The following is a 20312-nucleotide window of genomic DNA, read 5'->3' as shown; positions in this document are numbered from 1 at the left end:
GGGGGGGTACACCCTGGATGAGTTGCCAGTCTATCACAGGTACAAACAACCACAGAGTCAATATTTGACCTATGAAGCATGTTTTTGGACTGTGGAAGGAGACCAGAGTGAACAAGGAGAACGTGCAACCTCCACACAGAAAGGACCCAGCTGGGAATTGAACCAGGGACCTCTCACTAACCTCTACACCGTTGTGCACCCCCCGTCCAAATACCCCGTTTTGAAATACCAAAGGAAATAGACAGAAGGTAAATGAGAATGTTTGAACTCAGGAAGTAAAACAGAGAAAACACATATATTAAGCTTTTAAAAGATCATTTCTGCCTTAAAAAAATCTACTCAAACTAAAGTTTTTTGTCTCAAATTTTCGGTCTTTTCTTATTCTGGAACCTCTGTGGATCTCCTCCTCGCATTTGCAGAGTTCTCCTGTGAGCTTCTGCCGTAAAAACCTCACCGTGTGCAAACCAGCAGCCGCCCTGCACACTGTCTAGACTCCTACTGAAGACTTTCTCACTTCTGATTTGAGACGTCAGCTCGTTTTCTAGCTAAAGTTTTGTATCTGACGTTGAAATCGACCGATGAAGGTTTGTCTCTGAAGGTTACTAAAGGTTGGAACTGGTCTGATGTTAGAGACGTCTTCTGTGGCTAATTCAGGAGAAAAATGAACTTTGTTTCTATATTTAAAGGTGTAAAAGTAGAATAAAATAGAACTTTATTGATCCCATAGAGGGAAAATGACCTTATTTGACCTGCTCTCCTTTCAATAATTGACACAAAACTTTATTTATTAGTGCATGTTTTATTTCAACAGCTGCAAATTTTTATAAAAAAAACCCTAAATTTCAACTTAAACTGATTGAATTAAAGTTTAACTATAAATGCTTTAACATTTAAAAGTTTTGGTTCCTAATCGATTTTTAAAAAGCACTTTTGCGTCGTTTAAATGAACAACTTTTTCCTTTTATTGGTCCTTTTCGGTCAGAGAGAAAGCGCAGATACCTTTCTGAAAAGGACGGAGTAGATCTTCAAAGTGTATTTAGAAATGAAAAGGTGAGACAATTCCAGGTTAAATATGTACAGCTTTATTAAAACTATCACATATGTACACATTTCAAGTGAGATAAAATTGCGTGACGACCCTCCATTCTCTTGGGTTGACGGCTCTCTGGACAACCAAAGAGGCGGACGATGGGAAATGGAACGGTCCAAATCAAAAGGCAGCCTCAGCTGGGATAAAAGCTCAGAGCTGCTCCTTTAGAGCCGGCCTGTCTGCCTGTCTGTCTGTCTTTTGGTGCAACAGTGACTGACATCTTTGTGGAAACCTACATGAACCGCACGCACACCAACAGAGCAACTTCAGCACAAAAATCACTAAAGGAAAAGGCGGGAGATGGAAAACCAACAACCCCTTCGAAACCACCAGCCATGACATAAAGTGATGCGAGGCACGGCTTTGTGCAAAACGCTCTTATTGCAGCTCTGCGGCGAGGAACCGCAGCGGAGGATTCTGGGAGGGGGAGGGGGGTGCTCAGTCTGCTGCACGCTCTGGAAAGCTGCCAAGACACCAGAGCTCGTCTTCATTCGTTCCTGGAGAGTCCTGCCGTGTCACCCTGATGGAAACCAAATAAAGAGAAAGAGGCGCCACAGACGAGCCGTAAAGGAACGCAAACGTTCCCACGTTCCACGGCGGTCCACGGCGACCGCTGAAATGGATTTTCTCTTTATTTTGATCCGAGGCGACACAGACAAACGGCTTCAGCTGACGGCGAGAACCAGCCGTCAGCTGAAGCTGAACTAGAAACCAAGACGGGTTCAGAGGTCAGAGCCAGCGGGCCGTTTCTACGGATACCGACGGAGCATCTACAAAGTGCAATCAAGCAAAGAAACAAATAAAAAGGAGGCAACTGGTTTACCTTTAAAGCACAGAAGAGAGGCGGAGCTGCAGCCCTTCATTAGTCTGCTGCTCCAACCGTTTCTGCCTCCTCCAGATAAATATTAAATAATTGGATGACGGACGTCACACCGAAGCATTTAAAAATAATAATAATAATAATAATAATCAGCGTGCAGCAACAAACATAAATCCACATTTGTAAAGTTGAGAGAGCTTAAAAAAACGTTTCCTTCTTTGAAAAGGTTTCCAGGTGAGATCGAACCCGTCTGAGGAAAGGAAAGTTCAGGTCGGGGAGCCTGAGAAACGCCGGCTGAAGCTTGACGAGGACGTTTTTCCGTCATCGGGAGTTCCTCTGGAAGGACGGGTGGGGGGGGGTTGATGCAGCCTCCCGCATCGGCTTCCTGGCCCGATCGCATCCGCTGAACGAGGAGGCATCGCTACATTCTTCGTCGTTCCCAGCTTCACCTTCCAATCAGAGCTGGGGGGGGTTACAGGGAGGGGGTGGGGGCAGTAAGGCCTCTAATTCCGCTGGCGCCGCCAGACCTTCACCTGAGCGCTGGTTCCAGTTCGAGCAGCTGCTTTTGTCTCCCAGCTGAGGAGGGAGGGGGTCTGGTTCAGGTCCATCCAGCATAACGGGCTTTCCTGAAAAAGCCGGGGGTGGGTGGTGGTGGGGGGGCAGATGGTTCCTCAGCTCAGGGCTTCAGCTCCAGACTGTCTGGCTCCTGACCTCTTCTGCTCCGTCAACACCTGGAGGACCTGCGGGGGCGGAGGGAGGCAGAAGCTACAGTCATTCTGTCTGTCTGGGGGGAGGTGCTGACATTTTCAGTACAATAACTGCAGTTTATTAAGTTTATTGGCCTGGTGCCAAAGGGGGGCTCATCCATGAATCAGGCCCCTCCCCCCAGGACGGGTACAACCGTATCAATTCAGTTATCAGTATTGTAGCCAAAATTGACAAAAAAATGGACATTAGTGATGAAACGACTGGAACCACTTCAGCATCAGCAAGGTGAGTGCAGCCAAGCGCCGTGGCAACGAGCACAACAGCTCCGCCTCTCAACGCCGCTGTTTATGAGCGTCCAACACTGCACTGCACGGCAGCAGCAGGACTCACTTGTCACAACATTTCTCTGTAGTACCAAAACGGACCCTGGTGAGAATATTCAGAGCCAATTTTCATATTTATATTTACGTCTAAGGTTTGAGTTTCTATTGTAGCAGTTCACACTAATGTGGAAAAAAAGAGTGAGAACTGAAACTAAAATAAATAAGCTGCTCCCACTGGTAAAACAAAAGACATCAAGAAGTTTTAACATCCTCTTTAACCCTTGTGCTATCTTGTGGGGTCCAGATGACCCCACCCTTCCATTGACGTGTTCTCCCTACCATGACAAAGGTGGATAAAGGTGGAAAGATTTCATGTAATCCATGGACACCAGTGAAGATCACAAATCATTGAAGCAAAGAGGTTCAGAGCACTGTCTAGTGGGTCTAGATGACCTGGACCCCACAAGACAGCACAAGGGTTATACCGGTGTGAATCTTTGGTATTCTCCTAGTCATGTGCACCTATACAGGAGGTTGACCCGTACAGGTGTTGGGTTGTTGTGTCTTCTGCAGTTCCCTTCAGGTTTGAAAGAACACCTCAAGGGGCGTCACTAAAACTGAGTGTACCATTGTCCTTTGGTAAGTGTTTCGTGAAGGATTTGAAAGACCAATGTAGGCTACGTATGGGAGGTGCTGTCGTACGGTGTCCTCAAGTCCAGTTGAGTCATTAGGACAGTGCGAGTGCTGGCTTTTTGCTGACCACACGCGAATGCCGCACACACGCAAGTAAGTGCCTGCAGGACGAACACACAAACGACACTTTTCTCACAGTCAGCCTGAACGCAAAGAGCCCAGGTACAGCACTAACACACTTCCTGCACAGTGTGCAGGTTTCAGGTTAGGCCTCACCCAAAACGTACCCTTACGTGTTGTATTAGCGTATTCTATGACCAGTCGCTCGCAGCAAGGCTGTAGAAAAACGTGTACAACAATTTTCCTTCTACAGGCTCACAGAGCGACCACCTGCGTGCCCCGTAGGTTTACCCATTTTCACGCACAGACCGGCCGTATCCACCCATGGGGGCAGTTGTGACTAGGGCACTAGATGGTATTTTAGGAGATCGGTTGCTTCAGCCCCAAACTTTCCCTCTGCACAAATACAGGAGGATGGAGCCACCATTGAGCCCAAAGCCAGGAGACCTTGACCGTGTGCAGTGTTGGGGTCACAGAGGATACCAAAGGGATCTGCAGTGGCGGCGTGGCAGAAATCTGTGCTCAGGAGCCCGTCTGATGCAGAGCCTAAGCGGCTTAGGGTTTGTGGGTGTCAACCAGAACCGTCACCTCTGAACTGTGCAGTCTTTGTCAACATGTTGACACCTATGAACAAACACTTGAGACACTCTGACTTTGTCATCAGACGCTAAAAGACTCTTGTTCTGTTTGAAATGACTGAACATGTTTCCCATTGTTCTAGGTTATCATGAGAACTTATTGGATAAAACGCGACTGAAGGATTCTTTTTCTAGAACAGGAAACAAATGAAAAGGGGAAGATCCAGACTTTAGCACCTGCGCCCACTTCCTGTTGCGGCTGCTCATGTGCACCGCAGCGATGTGCTGGAAGAGCTCCTCTGCAGGAATAAGGTCCGGCAGCCGGGTGAGGAACTGAGCCATGTGGATGAAGTCCATGCAGGTCAGCACGTCCTGGTAGAGGCGCAGCACGCCCAGCGCCGTGCGGAACAGAAACTCTTCGCCGTCCCGGCAGAACACGTCCCACACCCGGCAGGCCAGGTCCAGCGGCAGCGACTTGCTGTACAGCGTGAAGATCCTGGAGGACCAAGGAAAGCGTGAACACGAGGAGTCAACTTTACTTAAATTACACCCCAAATGAGCCTCGTCTACTAGGAGTGTGTATCGGCAAGAATCTGGCGATACGATACGCATCCCGATGTTGTACCAGAACACATTTTCTTCATTTTTTTCAAAGTGTGACTTAAAAATAACTCTACCTGAATATCAATACATCAATAATTATAATAAAATTCTAAAATTCAGTTTATTTAATGATCACAATGTCTAATATACAGTCAGGACCATAAATATTTGGACACATTCTTTCTAATTTTGTTTCTCTACATTACCACAGTGAATTTGAAATAAATCAACTCAGATGCCACTGAAGTGCAGACTTTCAGCTTTTATTCCATGGGTTGAACAAAAATATTGCATAAAAATGTGAAAAATTAAAGCATTTTTCAAACACAATCCCTTCATTTCATGGGCTGGTATTCAAATGAAAAAACTGAAAACAAAATGGTCATTCCTAATAGTTGACAGCCTGAAGTTTTGAACTCATGGACATCACCAGATGCTGGGTTTTCTCCTTCTGAATGCTCTGCCAGGCCTTTACTGCAGCGGCTTTCAGTAGCTGTTTGTTTGTGGGCCTTTCTGTCTGAAGTTTAGTCTTCAACAAGTGAAATGCTGCTCAATTGGGTTAAGATCAGGTGACTGACTTGGCCATTCAAAAATATTTCACTTCTTTGCTGTAACCCTTGTGGTCTTTAACATTGGGAGTTGGGTCATCTAGACCCACTAGACAGTGCGCTCTGAACCTTTTTTCTTCAATGATTTGTGATCTTCACTGGTGTCCATGGATTACATGAAATCTTTCCACCTTTATCCACCTTTGTCATGGTAGGGAGAACACGTCAATGGAAGGGTGGGCTCATCTAAGATAGAACAAGGGATAATAAACTCCTGAGTTGCCTTGGCTGTATGTTTTGGGTCGTTGTCCATCTGTATTATGAAACGCCGTCCAATCAGTTTGGCTGCATTCACCTGGATCTGCACAGACAGTTTGTCTCTGAACAACTCAGAATTCATTGGGCTGCTTCTGTCCTGTGTCACGTCATCAATAAACACTAGTGTTCCAGTGCCACTAGCAGCCATGCACGCCCAGACCATCACACTGCCTCCACCGTGTTTTACTGACGATGTAGTGTGCTTTGGATCATGAGCTTCTCCACGCCTTCTCCAGACTTTTCTCTTGCCATCAATCTGGTAGAGATTGATTTTGGTTTCATCTGTCCAAAGAATGTTTTTCCAGAACTCTTTTAGATGCTTTTCAGCAAAGTCCAATCTAGCCTTCCTATTCTCGAGGCTTATGAGCGGCTTGCATCTTGCAGTGTACACTCTGGATCTACTTTCCTGCAGTCTTCTTTTGATGGTAGACTTGGATATTGATACACCTACCTCCTGGAGAGTGTTGTTCACTTGGTTGGCTGTTGTGAACGGGTTCCTCTTCACCATGGAAATGATTCTGCCATCATCCACTACTGTTGTCTTCCGTGGACGTCCAGGTCTTTTTGCGTTGCTGAGTTCACCAGTGCTTTCTTTCTTTCTCAGGATGGACCACACTGTTGATTTTGCCACTCCTAATACTGTAGCAATTTCTGGCATGGTATTTTTCAGTTTTCTCAGCTTAAAGATGGCTCCTTTCACCTGCATGAGCACGAGTCCTCTAATCAACTCCAGGCCTTTTATCTGCTTCACTTATAATGACATAACAAGGGAATTGCCCACACCTGCCCATGCAATATCATGGAAGTCAATTGTCCATTTACTTACGAGCCCATAAAATGAAAGGATTGTGTTTAAAAAATGCTTTAGTTTTTCACATTTTTATGCAATATTTTTGTTCAACCCATGGAATAAAAGCTGAAAGTCTGCACTTCAATGACATCTGAGTTGATTTATTTCAAATTCATTGCGGTAAAGTACAGAAACAAAATTAGAATGAATGTGTCTCTGTCCAAATATTGATGGTCCTGATTGTATATAAGTTGCTTTTACAAATTCATAGTGCTTTTATTTTGGTAACTTGAAAAGCAGAAAGGGAAAAGTCAACATGGTCTGATTTTGACAAAATATATTTCTGTGTAAGAAAAAAAATAGAATGAATTTGCCTTCACCAATAATGTTCTAAAAGAATGATAGAGGAAATAAAGTTCTGTTTATTTTCAACATTAATGTCGTTTCTCCAGGACTTTGAAACAGTTCAGGAATCTGAACGGCGCTTCAAAAACAAAAACAAAACAAAACACTGAATCTTTCCAGAAATATTAAAGTGTGATGATGAGGCAGCATGAAAGGATGAAGGAGACGCTTTAATGTGGCGAAGATGCTTTGTGTACATCACAGTCTGCTCTGCAGCTGCCGCCACGCTTTCTCACACGTGGAAGTAAACTGGTATTTCATCGCTCATCGCCGTGACGTTGGCCTTTTTTCAGAGCGTTGGACTCATCACTGTGATCCATCGCAAAAAACGATTTTTTCCAACAACTAGTGGAAACCAAACCTGAGATTTTCCGAATGAAGTTGAATGAGGAGATTTGTTTTCTTTTATGACAGACAAAGCTCTGTCAATTCAGAGATTACTTAAATAAGGTTTTACCTCATTAAATTCCAAACATACATGTGAAGCTTGACTATAACAGGGGGGCATTTTAACATCAATAGATAAATGCAGTGAAGTGTACACAGGAAGAACCTGAACAGAACCTAAACCACCATCATCCTGTCTTCTTAGAAACGCAGAAAACCTGCAGCCATCAAGTCACTAATCCAGAAGTAGTTTCACTACGTCGCCTTCATCATCAGACAGAGTGAAGAAAACATGGGAGGCAAAAATCAATAAAGATACAATCAGACTCACCAGTCGATTAAATAAATATCGGGGGTCAAGTTGTTCTTCTTGAAATGTGCAAAGAGCTTTGGTAGATTTTCTTCAAAGAACACTTCAAATGCTGCAAAGTATGTCAGCATCTGCAGAGAGGAGAGAAGGTGGTCTCAGACACAAACCCAGGAGCGCTGACTCATTGAATGTGTGGCCGCAGGGTCGGGGGTCCGCATTACAACATCACGTTTACTGTAGCGCTGAGTCATCAGCACAAAACCGAGTCGGTTGTGTTCTCGAATAGACAAAAACACTCCCCTTCAGATGTTTTTGTTGTTACAGGGGTTTTAAGTTTTACGCTTTTATTTTGAATAGACACTTCTGCAGGACAAGTCACATGATCCACTTTCAGCAAATAAGACTAATGATCACACTTCCACTGCTGTGCTCTACAGCTGATTTGCAGATATCTTATTTAGCCCTTGTGCTGTCTCGTGGGGTCATCGGGACCCCACAAGACAGTGGGCTGAACCTTTTGAAATCCTCTCCACCTTTATCCATCTTTGTCATGGTAGGGAAAACACGTCATTGTAAGGGTGGGGTCATCTGGACCCCACAGGGTAGCACAAGGGTTAGAACGATCTCTTTAAAGAGAAGTTTCCTATAGAAAAGTCTTCAAATTGTCAGTGTTTCCTGTCTGGTGATAACTTTTTCTATTTGTCTATAAATAGTACCACTGAAATTGTGCGATTCCACAGAAACCTGTGATGTGTGTTCACACGTTAGTGTAATGTGTGAGTGAGACCGAGTACTGACAAGGCTGTGGTCAACTCTGAAGAAGGCCATCTGACAGGGCTTGTTGAGCAGGTTGGCAAAAGCGATGAAGGCGTCGGCCGTGTCCAGGTTGAGGATGAGCACCGCGGCGATGAACGACATTCCCTGCACCTGAGCACACAACGCAGAAACGCTTAGACGAAGAAAAAAAAAAACCCAGACATAGGCCCCTTTGGTGAAACAGAAACAGGCTGAGCCATTTCTATCGGTGAGTCAACGCTGACGATCAGGGACGGCGGCGTTTACAGGCAGGTGCACGCACAGAAGCATGCATGTGAGGAGGGGGGGTTGGGGTCAGCACAGGAAGTCACACTCATCTTTTTAACTTTGCACAAAGCAACCACATAGAGGTTGCATGGAAGAGCAGAGCAGCAAACCGCAGCATCTACAAACATGGCGCAGTGAGAGTAAAGCCAATAAGATGTCACCATCGCATCTTACTCACCACAAAACCTTTCTGTAAACAACTTGTTCAGAAGAACACAGGTGAACTCTCGTCTGAGTAAAAATTAGATAACTGAGTGCAGAATACATATTACTTTTCTACTAATGCAAAATGTTCTCCCATTTTTGACTGTTTTTCTGTTATGTAAATGTTAAGGTGAGGAACTCCTGACATAAAACATCTGTTTAGTGTCTAAACATGCGCTTCAGCAACCGTTTTCCTGATCTATCAGTCAGTGATATATCTCACATAATCTTTGTTTTCTTTCAGACGTTGCCCTTTTTTCCTTTCACTTATTTCCAAAGTTGGCCGTTTTTAAAAGTCAAAGTCCTCTGAAATCCTCCAAATGAAGGGTGGACGAGGATTTTTATGGTTATTCTGAAGCAACAAAAAAAAAAGGAAAACTCCAGATGAAAAACAGAGAGGAACGGATCAGAAAGAGGATTTTATTCCTTCAGAAATCATACAAAGGACACCAGGAGTTAAAGACCCACTCTGATGAAAATGGTGGTCTTTAATCATCTTTTGGTCTAATTATCAAAGCCTCTCCAATGTTATTTTAAACATCATTACAGTTAAAACTGTCATTTCTTAAGGCATCCTTATTGCAGAGCAGGAGGAGTTTGTTAGTAATTCAACTCTGAGAGTGGGCAGGACTGTTGGCGGGAAGTAAGCCCGCCCACGCTTCCCATCATCCCTTTGTTTAGGCGCTCTCCTGCTAGCTTACTGCCCCTCACAACCCCACCCTAACATTACTGGGGATCAATAATGTTTTACAGATGGATCCAGATTCCAGCTCAGACGAAGAAAACAAAATATGTTCACGGATCTAATCGTCTACAAGTGGATCCATCAGAATGGAGCGGAGCAGGGAGATGCTTCTGTATCAGTGCTACAATCGTTTTCCAATGACATTTTTTCGTCTGCTCCCGAACACTTTGAATAAAGAAATACTCCGAAATGCTATTTTAAACTTAATTTTTTTCATATAGCTGGCGAGAGAATGTGTCAAAAGAGAGCGCTGAGTTATGGGTGATGTGAAGGGAAGGGGGGCGGGGTTGCTCTGCAGCCAATGGTCCTGTCCACACCTCTGAGGTGAACTCATGAACTCCTGCTGCTCCGCAGAAACAATGTTCTAGAAAACGCCTAATTGATTTTGTCTAAAAATGGCATCATCATAAATAAAAGAGCACTGCAAGCGCTGGAACGGCTCGCTCTGCTGGCCTTTTTTTTTCCCTTCAACCCCCTCTCTTTGTGTGGTAATGGTGCCATATGTCACAGAAGCCACAGAAAATGCCCCCCCCCCCCCCCCCCCGCTCTCTTTGGAAACATGTGGTGTCATGATTATAGACAGGGTGGGTAAGTTGTGGGGGAGTCCACCTTTCACCAACATTAAAAACTGAGGGCGTGAAGCTGCAGATGAGGTCACCATCGCTCAGAGAAGCAGAGCAGCTCTGAGCCTTAAAAGTTCTGACTGAACGATGGGGAGATCCAGTTTTTCAGGTTCGTGCAGGCCAGCTGTTGGAGCCAATACTTACATAGCCCACGTCTGGACGGTAACACGTGTACGCTCCCAGAATGCTGTGCAGCACGTCATGGTAGGGCCCGCCCTAAAAAACCAACAAAGGAAATAGGAAGACAAGAAAATTCCATCATCATCACCACCACCATTGTTTTCCAGGCCGCACCTGAACTTTCCAACCAAGAGTTAGACAAACGTTTCAGTGTGACACTCACACGCCTCTGCCATACCTGCTGGAAGATGCACAGCTGGGGGAAAGTCCTGGAGATGTCCAGTTTGATCAGCTCCAGGCTGGACTCCCGGTCTGAAGAACCCAAAGCGTCTGGAAGAAGAACAGGAGGAAACGTTAGCTGTAGCAAAATGTTAAGTGCTGGATGTGAGTTTCTGCTCAGTCTGTACCTTCAGGCTCTGGGTCTGTGCTTGGTGCTGCCGTCGTCCTCCATTTCTCTCTGGCCCGAGCGAGACAGATGCTGTAGAGCTCTGCAAGAGAACGCAGATCAGTCTGAGCTAAACCAGGACAGAAAGGCCTTCAGCTGAGAGCAATGACTAAACCTGAAGAAAAAAACCACATCTCTACTTTTACAATACCCTTTGGTTCACCGGCCTCTGCTCTGGCCTATGACTGCCCTCTGGAGGTAAAGCAGCAGCATGCAAGTAAAGGAACTCAAACACCAGGATGCAAAGACCAGCAGATACTCCTGTATACACATCTGCAGGGGTATTTGCAGATGTGACTCCAGATGTGACTTAAGATGCACCTGCAGAGGTGACTACAGATGCACTTGCAGATGTGACTGCAGATGCACCTGCAGAGGTGACTACAGATGCACTTGCAGATGTGACTGCAGATGCACCTGCAGAGGTGACTACAGATGCACCTGCAGATCTGACTGTAGATGCACCTGCAGAGGTGAATCCAGATGTCACTACAGATGCACTTGCAGATGTGAATCCAGATGCACCTGCAGAGGTGACTACAGATGCACCTGCAGATCTGACTTAAGATGCACCTGCAGAGGTGAATCCAGATGTCACTACAGATGCACTTGCAGATGTGAATCCAGATGCACCTGCAGAGGTGACTACAGATGCACCTGCAGATCTGACTGTAGATGCACCTGCAGAGGTGAATCCAGATGTCACTACAGATGCACTTGCAGATGTGAATCCAGATGCACCTGCAGATGTGACTGCAGATGCACCTGCAGATGTACAGGTTTATCTGCAGATGATACTCTAGGGGGGTTCCATTCCTAGCTATGTTTCATAGAGTCCTTAAAGATGAAGCTTCTAGGGATGACCTCATACTCCCTCAGTCCTGTTCTCAGATACAGTCAGTAGTTATGTATTCAATTCTCTGAGTGAAACAATTGCCTGAAGCTCCTGGATATCATACTTGGAGGGTATTTAGGCCAGTTTTAGCACCAATAAGAAGTTTGTATTTCAGTTCTTTCACGAAGCTCCACTGTACAGCTGGGTTTGTCCCAAGCATTGACTCCAGAAAAGTCTATGGGATTTTGGCTTCTTGGAACCAGGAAGTTCCTGTTTGGAATGGAAGGGGGGAGGGGCGTCTCCGTCCAGTTCTCATAAACAGTAAATGGTCTCAAAGCGCCAAACAAAAAAACTACAAACAGCCAATCCAGTGATCCTAAAATCCAACTTATTTCAAACATTTTAGTAATTCAACAAGATAGACTGATCACTCATTCTGTTTTCATGATAAATAGTTTTTGCTCATTGAAGTATTGCAGAAACCTGAACACCAAACAACCGTTTCTTCCAAAAACAGAAAAGAATCAGTGCTGCTCTTTGCCTCCTTGTGATTGTTTGTGTTTGTGTATTTCCTCTCCACGCACCATGAGTGATGTTGAGCTCGTTCCCCACCGCCAGGCTCCACACTTTGCCTCTGACACTGGGGGGGATGCCCTGCCACCACAGGTCCCTCACCCGGCGGGACGTACACCTGCAGGAGGAACACACTGCTGGTTGAAGGGCTCGCGCTCGCCTACACTTCCTTGCCACATGGTGGCAGTCATGCCTTCCCCTGCAGCCCTCTGAGTCTGTGTGAAGTGCAGGAAACGGCTGCAGCTGATCTCCACCTAAATCGGTGTATCCTGTTTCGTCACATTTCACCACAGAGCATCTCTCTGCAAGGCTGCAGCCGTCTCCCAAAAGTCACTGCGGCTTAAAAGGATCAACACAGGAGCTCTTGGGAAATCCCAGTGTGCCAGCTGAACAAATAAGTGCTGCCGAGAAATCTGGTTAAAAAACCTGCAGATCCTGCTTCCTTACATTGTACTCCAGTTAGGCAAGATCTCCTGGTTCCAGATTTGGGCAGCGGTGCCGATGTTCTCTTCATGTTTGCATCGATCTTCCAGCTTCTTCTTTCTCCTCTGAGCTTCCTTTAGCTCTGCAGAAAGGAGGTGCGTGAGCGGCAGAAAAAGGAGAAGGCGGGGAGCGTGCAGATGGCGTCTCTGTGACCTCACCTCTTTTCTTGGCCTGGGCCACCATCTCCTCATACTGCTGTCTGTGCTTCAGGGCCTCCTCTGCAGGCTTGGCTGGAAGGTTACTGTAAAACACACAGTTATGAGTGAGGCTGCCATGCGCTCCGGCTGCATTATTCACGAGTCTGCCGCTTTAGGAGACCACGTGGACTGGATGCATGTCTACGCTGCAGTCAGCTTCTGCACATCAAATCTGCTCAAAGAGGGCTCAGAGAAAACGAGCTGCACACTGTTCAGACCCTCTGTGTGCTGGAAGCAGCGTGAAGGCGATGCCTCTTCACGTGTGCATCGTCTCTCCTCTATTCACAGGGGAACTTTTAAGCTACAGATCTTACAGATCCCTCCAAAACTGACATTTCCATCCCGCTCGTTCTCTAAACTCCTCCAGCAGGGCTTAAGTGTTTTTCAGGAGAGGGTAGAAGAGCATTTACGTACGCAGGTCTGTCCTCCAGAATCAGCGCTGTGGTGGAGAGCGGCTCAAAGTCCAGGTTTTTCCTCACGCTCTGCCTGGGAGAGGTGGGGTTAGCAGGTCCAGCTTTGCCACTCCTCGTTTCATATTCCTGAAAGAAAACACAGTCATCAGACCAAACAGGAAGAACCTGAAGAAAAAAAAGCTTTTACTTTGACGGGTTGGCCAAACTCCACCTGGTTTTTAGATTTAGATTCTGCTGCAGGTCTGCTGTGGTCATTTCTGCTGCTGATAAAGTCAAAGAATTTGACAGAAAGATGTAAAAAAAGAACAACCTGTCCTTATCAACAGATAAGATAAAAACTGGTTTGACAGTCTTGTGACTCAAGGACCGATTTTTTAATCTGGGCGACTCCCACATTAGACATGTGCACAGCTTCTGAAAGGCACCCGAGCCAACACGCCCACAGCTGATAATCAATTATCAGAGTAAATACGGAGGGGGCAGGCGGGGCTTCAGAAATACCCTTCTGGGCTGCTTCATCCAACAGAGAAGCTCCGCCCATTTCATTCAGGCTGTATTGATGCAGCCAATCACAGAGGGGAACCGCTACACTGAGCACGAGAAGTAAACTGGGGTCAAAAACCTTACTAACTTGTTTCCTTAACACAAAGAATTTCCAGATATTTCATTAACAATGCCGTCCAGAAAGCTGACGATGCTGTGATGAAAGCCTCAAGCTTCTGCGTTAAAAGCGCTCTCATTGACCCGTAGCTACGCTGGTTTCTACAACTGCTTGACCGAGCAGAAATTTTGCTTAAATGTAGAAATTTAAAGCCCCACTTCAACTACATTTGTATTCATTTTCAAAGCGTTCCCAGTGGTCTTTGAATTATGATGAAGCTTTTTTCAGCTATGTGTCGTCGTCTTGGACTACGTTTCTGAGTTGTGGGCGTGACTGTTTGCACAGGAGTCACCCTCTGCTGGCATTTCACGAATTCTCTAACAATCTCTCCTGCTAGCTTACAACCCCGACCTAACACTACCGGTGCAAGAAACATAGCAAGCAATATCAGAGCGATCCAGCCGTCCAGTTTAGATCCAGATTCCAGCTCAGATGAGGAAAACAAAGTCGTTCATGGATCTGTGTGTCTGACAGTGAATGCATCAGGCTGTTCACTCATTTCTCTTGCTGTGTCACAAAATTTAGCTTTATCAAACGGCATGTTTTTGCTCCGATTTGAATAAAGAAATACTGAGAAATGAAGTTTTATTCTTAAATTCTTTTACATTTGTCCTCCATCATGAGAAAAATGGCACATGTTAAAAACACCAAAAGCCTGAATTTCATTGGAGTGGGACTTTAAACACCAACTTTTTCCAAGTAATTACCGTAATTTCCGGACTATAAGCCGCTACTTTTTTCCTGCGCTTACAGGCTTATTCAGTGACGCGGCTAATTTATGCGGCCCCCATGTACGTTCTTTCGATATCAGTGCATGGTTTAAATTCTCTATTTAACACCAAGCACAAGGCATTTATTTTTCAACACTCCTCTAAACAGCCAAACAGCATGGAATTGACTTCAGGTCTTAGACACTTCAGTCATGGTTCAACAAAACGAAACACGCATGCCCGGCCGCATCCCAGAATCCTTTGGTGCCATTAGACCCAACGTGCATGTGATCGCCCCTACAGTATGATGCAGCTTTCAAGTTAAAAGCAATCGTTAAAAGAAGCATGAAAAAATCCACCATCACCAACGGGTTTGGAAAAGCCGGTCAGCTGCTGACAGAAAAGCTGCAATCTGCAGCTGGCTGTAAGTAAATATGTGGGAATAACATCAGCCTTTATTTTGTCGGGACACGACTGGAAACACAAATCAACGATCGTTTTTACGGTTTCTAAGGACTGAGCGGAATTTTGCTTTGAAAAGCTCACAGCCTCCGTGTGAGCTGGAGACATCTTCTCCTGCTGCTCTTATAGAGCTGCGGGTCCGATGGCAGTCTGATGGCTCCCACACGTAACAACGCATCCGCCCCTCATACACAAAACGTACAGTATTAAGTCTGATTGCTTTGCACAGACACGATTTGCTCCTTCCACCGGCGCAATGGGGACGAAGTGCTCCTCCTTGAAGCCGCCCTGGCCAGAGGTGTTGGAGTAGATAGGAAGGGGAGACAAGGAGCGCGCGGGGCGGGAGCGGAGCGCAGAGGCGTCTGCGGAGCGCAGAGGCTTCTGACTTCTGACGCACGCGCCGCACTGAGGCGCGCGTATCGCGTAGAGGCGCGCGCTTTTCAGTCGCCGCTGCTTTATTTTACTGGTGTGTTTTTTTAACCAGCCCTGTTACTCCCATAACGCTGCCGGGACACAAGCGGAAGGAGAGCTGTTCCCGCTCACCCCTCCATGCACTGCTGATACTTGATCATTCTTAAACACGTACAACAGAATGGCGAGCCGGGCGTTGGCCCCGCCTTTAGCCCCTAAGACTCATGGGAAATGGGGAATCGCGGATGTAAATTTCCTCATCATAACTGAGGGATGTAATGTTGATTATATGGTTACTGTTTGTAATTTTATGTATGATACCTAGATTGTCAATAAGTAAAAAAAAAATGAAATAAAAACACCATAACTGAGGAACTTGTGAACAGAATAGAGGTCCGTGCTGTTTGACACACTCAAATACATGAGCCTGAGGCGAAGCTGGCTCCACCCACAGTGTGCTAATGAATCGCACTCACTCTGGGATTCAGGACGTGTCGCCTAACACATGCGCGGCTTGTACTCTGAAGCGGCTTGTGTATGTATAAAAGTAATTAGACACATGAAAATGGGTGGGCGCGGCTTGTAATCGGGTGCGCTTTGTAGTCGGAATTTACGGTAATCATTATTGTAGAACTTTGGTTCAAATAAAGGACTTTTGTTTATCAGTGTGAAAGTTAATCACTGACAGTGATAAAAGGGGAGGGATCACGGATAACTGCTGAGTTAAAGGCAATGTGGTCGAGAAGGTGGCTGCACCGAACTTTGGTGCTGCAGCCAAGAAAAAAAAAAAGTTAGGCGCAGAGGTGCAACCAGTGCAAACATTTTCCTCTGATTGTAAAAAAAGTCCGTACAGAGTTCATGAAACCGGACATTCTTGTAATCCTTTAAAGTAGTTCAAATGTGTTTGTACTCCCACATCTTCAGAGGAATTCCTCAGCTTTGTTCTTTTCCTGTTTGCCCTCCTGACAAAAAGCGCTGACTGAATCCAACAGAAACAACAACAAACTCAGACAAACGGACGGCTCCACTCAAGATGACGGCTGCTGCTGCTGCTGCTGCTGCTGCTGCCGCCTTCCACAGCTTCAACAGGTGAGTGTTTGCAGCTGGAATCGCTCACCTGTCTGTTCTAAAAGCAACAGGTGCTGCATCAGTGGATGAAGACAGCTGTGATGTAACGCATCTGAAGTGTTTTCTAATTATTATGATTTTGTTTTTAGAGTTGTTTACTGTCTGAAAGGATAGACGGTAAACAAGAGTTTGAGGAGTAACCTGCTTAAAGTCCCCATCTGATCGTCTATTTTCTACGTTTTTCAGGGACATAGTTTCTGCAGGAGTTCATTACAAACTCGCCTCTGAGTTGTGGAGGGTAGTGGAGAGTAAGCCTTCCCCCATTTCCCATCATCCCCTTGTTTATACTCTGGCCTGCTAGCTTACAACCCCAAACTAACATTAGCAGTGCAACAAAAATGAGCAATATCGGATCTACCCAGCCGTACAGTTTAGATCCAGATTCCAGCTCAGACGAGGAAAACAAAGACGTTCATGGATCTATGTGTCTGTAAGGTAGAAGCATCAAGATGGAGCGGAGCAGCGAGTTTGTGACCCGCCCAGGGCGTTTTCTGTGACAAAAACAATTTTATTCCAACGACATTTCATCGTCTTCCTCTGATTCACAAAGATTTGAATAAACAAATAGTCAGAAATGCCATTTTGAACATAACTTTCTTAAAACATGTCCTCCATTATCAGAGAAATGTCGCAAGAACATGTAGAAAACAACAAAAACACCATTTTCATCCAAGCGGGTCTTTAAATGACAAAAGGAAATAAACCCGTTAGAGAGCAGAGGGAGAATCAAACGGCTCCTGATGTTTGAGAAAAAGACAAGATGTTACAGAGTCGTCGCATTGATTCTTTCATCAACTAAATAATTCAAGTTTAACTGAACATTTTAAATCACCCAATGCTGAAGATAAAAGAGAAAGAACTGCTGTTTAAGTTACTCAGTGCCAATAATCAGGTACAGACAGAAGTCACAGATCTGCTGCAAGATGCTTTAATTCTGGAGAACCCAAGAACAAGTTACTTCTGGGCTTTAAAAGTCCATTTACTGACTATTTTTGGACTATTTGTTCATTTTGGGTAGCAGCAATTAGCAGTAGCCAGATAGAATTGAACATAAAAGATAGAAATATAGATAAATCATTTTTAAGATGTAAAAGTATTTTAAAACTGCAGCCAAATTTGACCTAAAGGTCTTCATTTGTGCCTCTTTCTGCTAATGTTCAGTTGTTGGGAAGAGCAATGTTTTATTTTGAAACACAAGTTTCATCAAATTTTATGTTCCTCATATTTAAAGTTAACCTGACTTTATTTAAAATAAAGTTTTTCTAACCCTCGTGAATGCACAAAAAAAATGTTATTTTTTCCCCACGTTTTGCCAAATAAACTTTTTTCTAATCAAAACTACGATGACATACTGAGGCTTCCTCACACGTCAGCTTCTTTTAAAAGTGAAGCATTTCCAATTTTTATGCTGTAGTGTTGATACTCTTGTTGGCCTTAAGGGGGCAGTGTAGCACCCTTCTTTTTGAGAGGACCTACACCTCAACTTATTCATATGCTCTTATATTATCTAAACAAACATTTTTATACAACAGACTTGTTTCAAATGTGCCAAAAGGTAGATTTTGGAAAATATAAACTAAATCTCCAACCGTTTGACCATTGATGGCAGCGCACAATGAAAAAAGTCTTTCATGATGTTTTTACTGTCCAACAGTACTGAGCAGCAGAAACACAAAGAAGACTGAATTAAAGGTTCCATTTAAAGGTTTAAAGATAAATTTGTTGTTAGTTATGATGGCAAATTGGCTTTCTATGTTTGACTGGACCATTGGAGAAACACCTAAACATTTTAGCGGCTCCTCAAACCCACAATCCCAGAGTCAGGACGACGCTCTCTAACTGAAGCCACTAAACTAGACATGAATATAGTCAGTGGGTTGTGTGTGAGACCAGAACACATGCAGATGAAAGACCTAGACCACTGGAGGAACGGGTAGGAAACAGATAAACCTCATCAGAAAACGTTTTGACATGGAAGAGAAAGTCTTCACCGTTTTTTATTACAGTTTCTAGCTGAACTATTGCTGCAAAAATACATTTCAATCATGAACTGAAACGTTGAGTCCAGATGCATCCAGAAATGTCAGGACTATGGTGATGTTCCAGCTCAAAGACGCTGGTGGATCTGGTTGTCTGCAGGTGGATGCTTTAGAATGGAGAGGAGCAGGGAGTGTTTCTGGCCCGTCCAGCACTTTTTTCTACGTCACAAAAATGATCTTAATCAAACTGCATTAATTCGTCTGCTCCTGATTCACCGCAATTTAGATAACACACAATTCTAATAATAAATTTCTTTATATTTGTCCTCCAACATCAGAAAAAAAAACAACAAAAACTTGTTGAAAAACACTAAAAAAAAAAGACATTTTCCTTGCAGTGGGTCTTTAAAGGAAGAGAAAGACGTCCTTGAAGACCCATTCCATTGAAAATAGTGTTTTTGGTGTTTTTAACATGTTCTTGTATCATTTTTCTAATGATGGAGGACAAATATAAAGAAATGTAAGATTAAAAACTGTGTTTCTGTGTATTTATTTGAATTGTGGTGAATCAGGAGCAGACAGATAAATGCTGTTGGAAACAGCTTGGAGGCGTTACCTACAAACTACAATCAGCAGACCTTAAGCTTCCTGCTCTGCTCCATTCTAATGCATCCACCTGCAGACAAATAGACCCGTGAACGTCTCGTCTGAGCTGGAATCTGGATCTAAACGGTACGGATGGATATCTCAAATGTTGCCCACCGTTTCTGTTGCACCGGTAATGTTTGCGGCTGTAAGCTAGTGAGAGAGAATATAAACAGATGGGCAAAGTGAGGTCGCGGTTACTCAGGGCCAACGGCCCCCCCGCCAACAACCGCCCAATGAACGCCAGGTTTTTATTTTGGCTAAAAATGGCAAAATCGTAATAAAAAAACCCACTGGGAACGCTTTGGAAATGTGGGACTTTAAAGTATTTTGGAGGGAAAAGGGCGAACCAGCATCCTAACAATCTTCAGTGGAACATCAATTTAGATGAACTCTTATTCAAAGAAGCCTCCAGGGTGGGGAAGTAGTGTTAGTTGAGGACAGCTGTAAGTCCCAAAAGCGTCTAAATGAATTCTTTCTTTGAGGGGTTTCCTAACTGCATGAATGTTTAATAAAAGCTGTCAAAGCCCGGATTGATGAGGTCTAAAACAGAACATCCAGGATCACTTTTCTAGAACCGGGGAAACCTGAACCTGGTGAAGTCATATCTAGGAGTGTAACACCTGTGCGGTAAGTCTGCACCCATGTAGAATCAACTGTTCAGCAAACGTTCCTCATGTTTCTGTTGTTCAGTCCACAGCAAGCTTCTGATTTGATGAAACATTGAATAAAAAACATGTTTTTCTTAGATATTAAGAAGAAAACTCTGCTTCACTGCTTGACTCCTGTCCTTTATGTGCTCCTGCATAGTAGCTTTCCAGATTAACCAGCAGCCGTATCCCATGGTGACCTCGTACCGAGGTTTCCCCGAGGGGATGGAAAACCTTTTCGACCTTTTCATAATGACTCACGCTGCTCTGCACAGCCCAGTGAGCAGAATGAGCCGCGGCTTTTCCATTACA

General features: G+C 44.6%; 1 protein-coding gene across 6 annotated transcripts in view; it reads right to left on the bottom strand.

The window, feature by feature from the left end:
* Positions 1 to 1059: 1059 nt before the first annotated feature.
* tbc1d14 (TBC1 domain family, member 14) overlaps positions 1060 to 20312 on the bottom strand; it is a 43500-nt gene continuing 24247 nt past the window's right edge. For all 6 annotated transcript variants that reach the window (XM_078936686.1, XM_011487736.4, XM_020711781.3 and 3 more), the window contains 11 exons: positions 13356 to 13480; positions 12903 to 12985; positions 12709 to 12826; positions 12273 to 12379; positions 10816 to 10896; positions 10647 to 10738; positions 10433 to 10504; positions 8432 to 8560; positions 7655 to 7764; positions 4510 to 4768; positions 1060 to 2650 (listed from right to left, as the gene is read on the bottom strand). In XM_078936686.1, the coding sequence (XP_078792812.1) occupies positions 2582 to 2650; positions 4510 to 4768; positions 7655 to 7764; positions 8432 to 8560; positions 10433 to 10504; positions 10647 to 10738; positions 10816 to 10896; positions 12273 to 12379; positions 12709 to 12826; positions 12903 to 12985; positions 13356 to 13480 (1245 nt within the window). In that variant the 3' untranslated portion in view covers positions 1060 to 2581. The remainder of the gene's footprint in view (positions 2651 to 4509; positions 4769 to 7654; positions 7765 to 8431; positions 8561 to 10432; positions 10505 to 10646; positions 10739 to 10815; positions 10897 to 12272; positions 12380 to 12708; positions 12827 to 12902; positions 12986 to 13355; positions 13481 to 20312) is intronic.

The sequence above is a fragment of the Oryzias latipes genome, chromosome 18 (assembly GCF_053564925.1).
Source record: "Oryzias latipes strain Hd-rR chromosome 18, Olatipes_Hd-rR_3.1".
Taxonomy (NCBI): domain Eukaryota; kingdom Metazoa; phylum Chordata; class Actinopteri; order Beloniformes; family Adrianichthyidae; genus Oryzias; species Oryzias latipes.
Note: the sequence above shows the minus strand (reverse complement) of the source record. Positions and strands in the feature narration are given on the sequence as shown.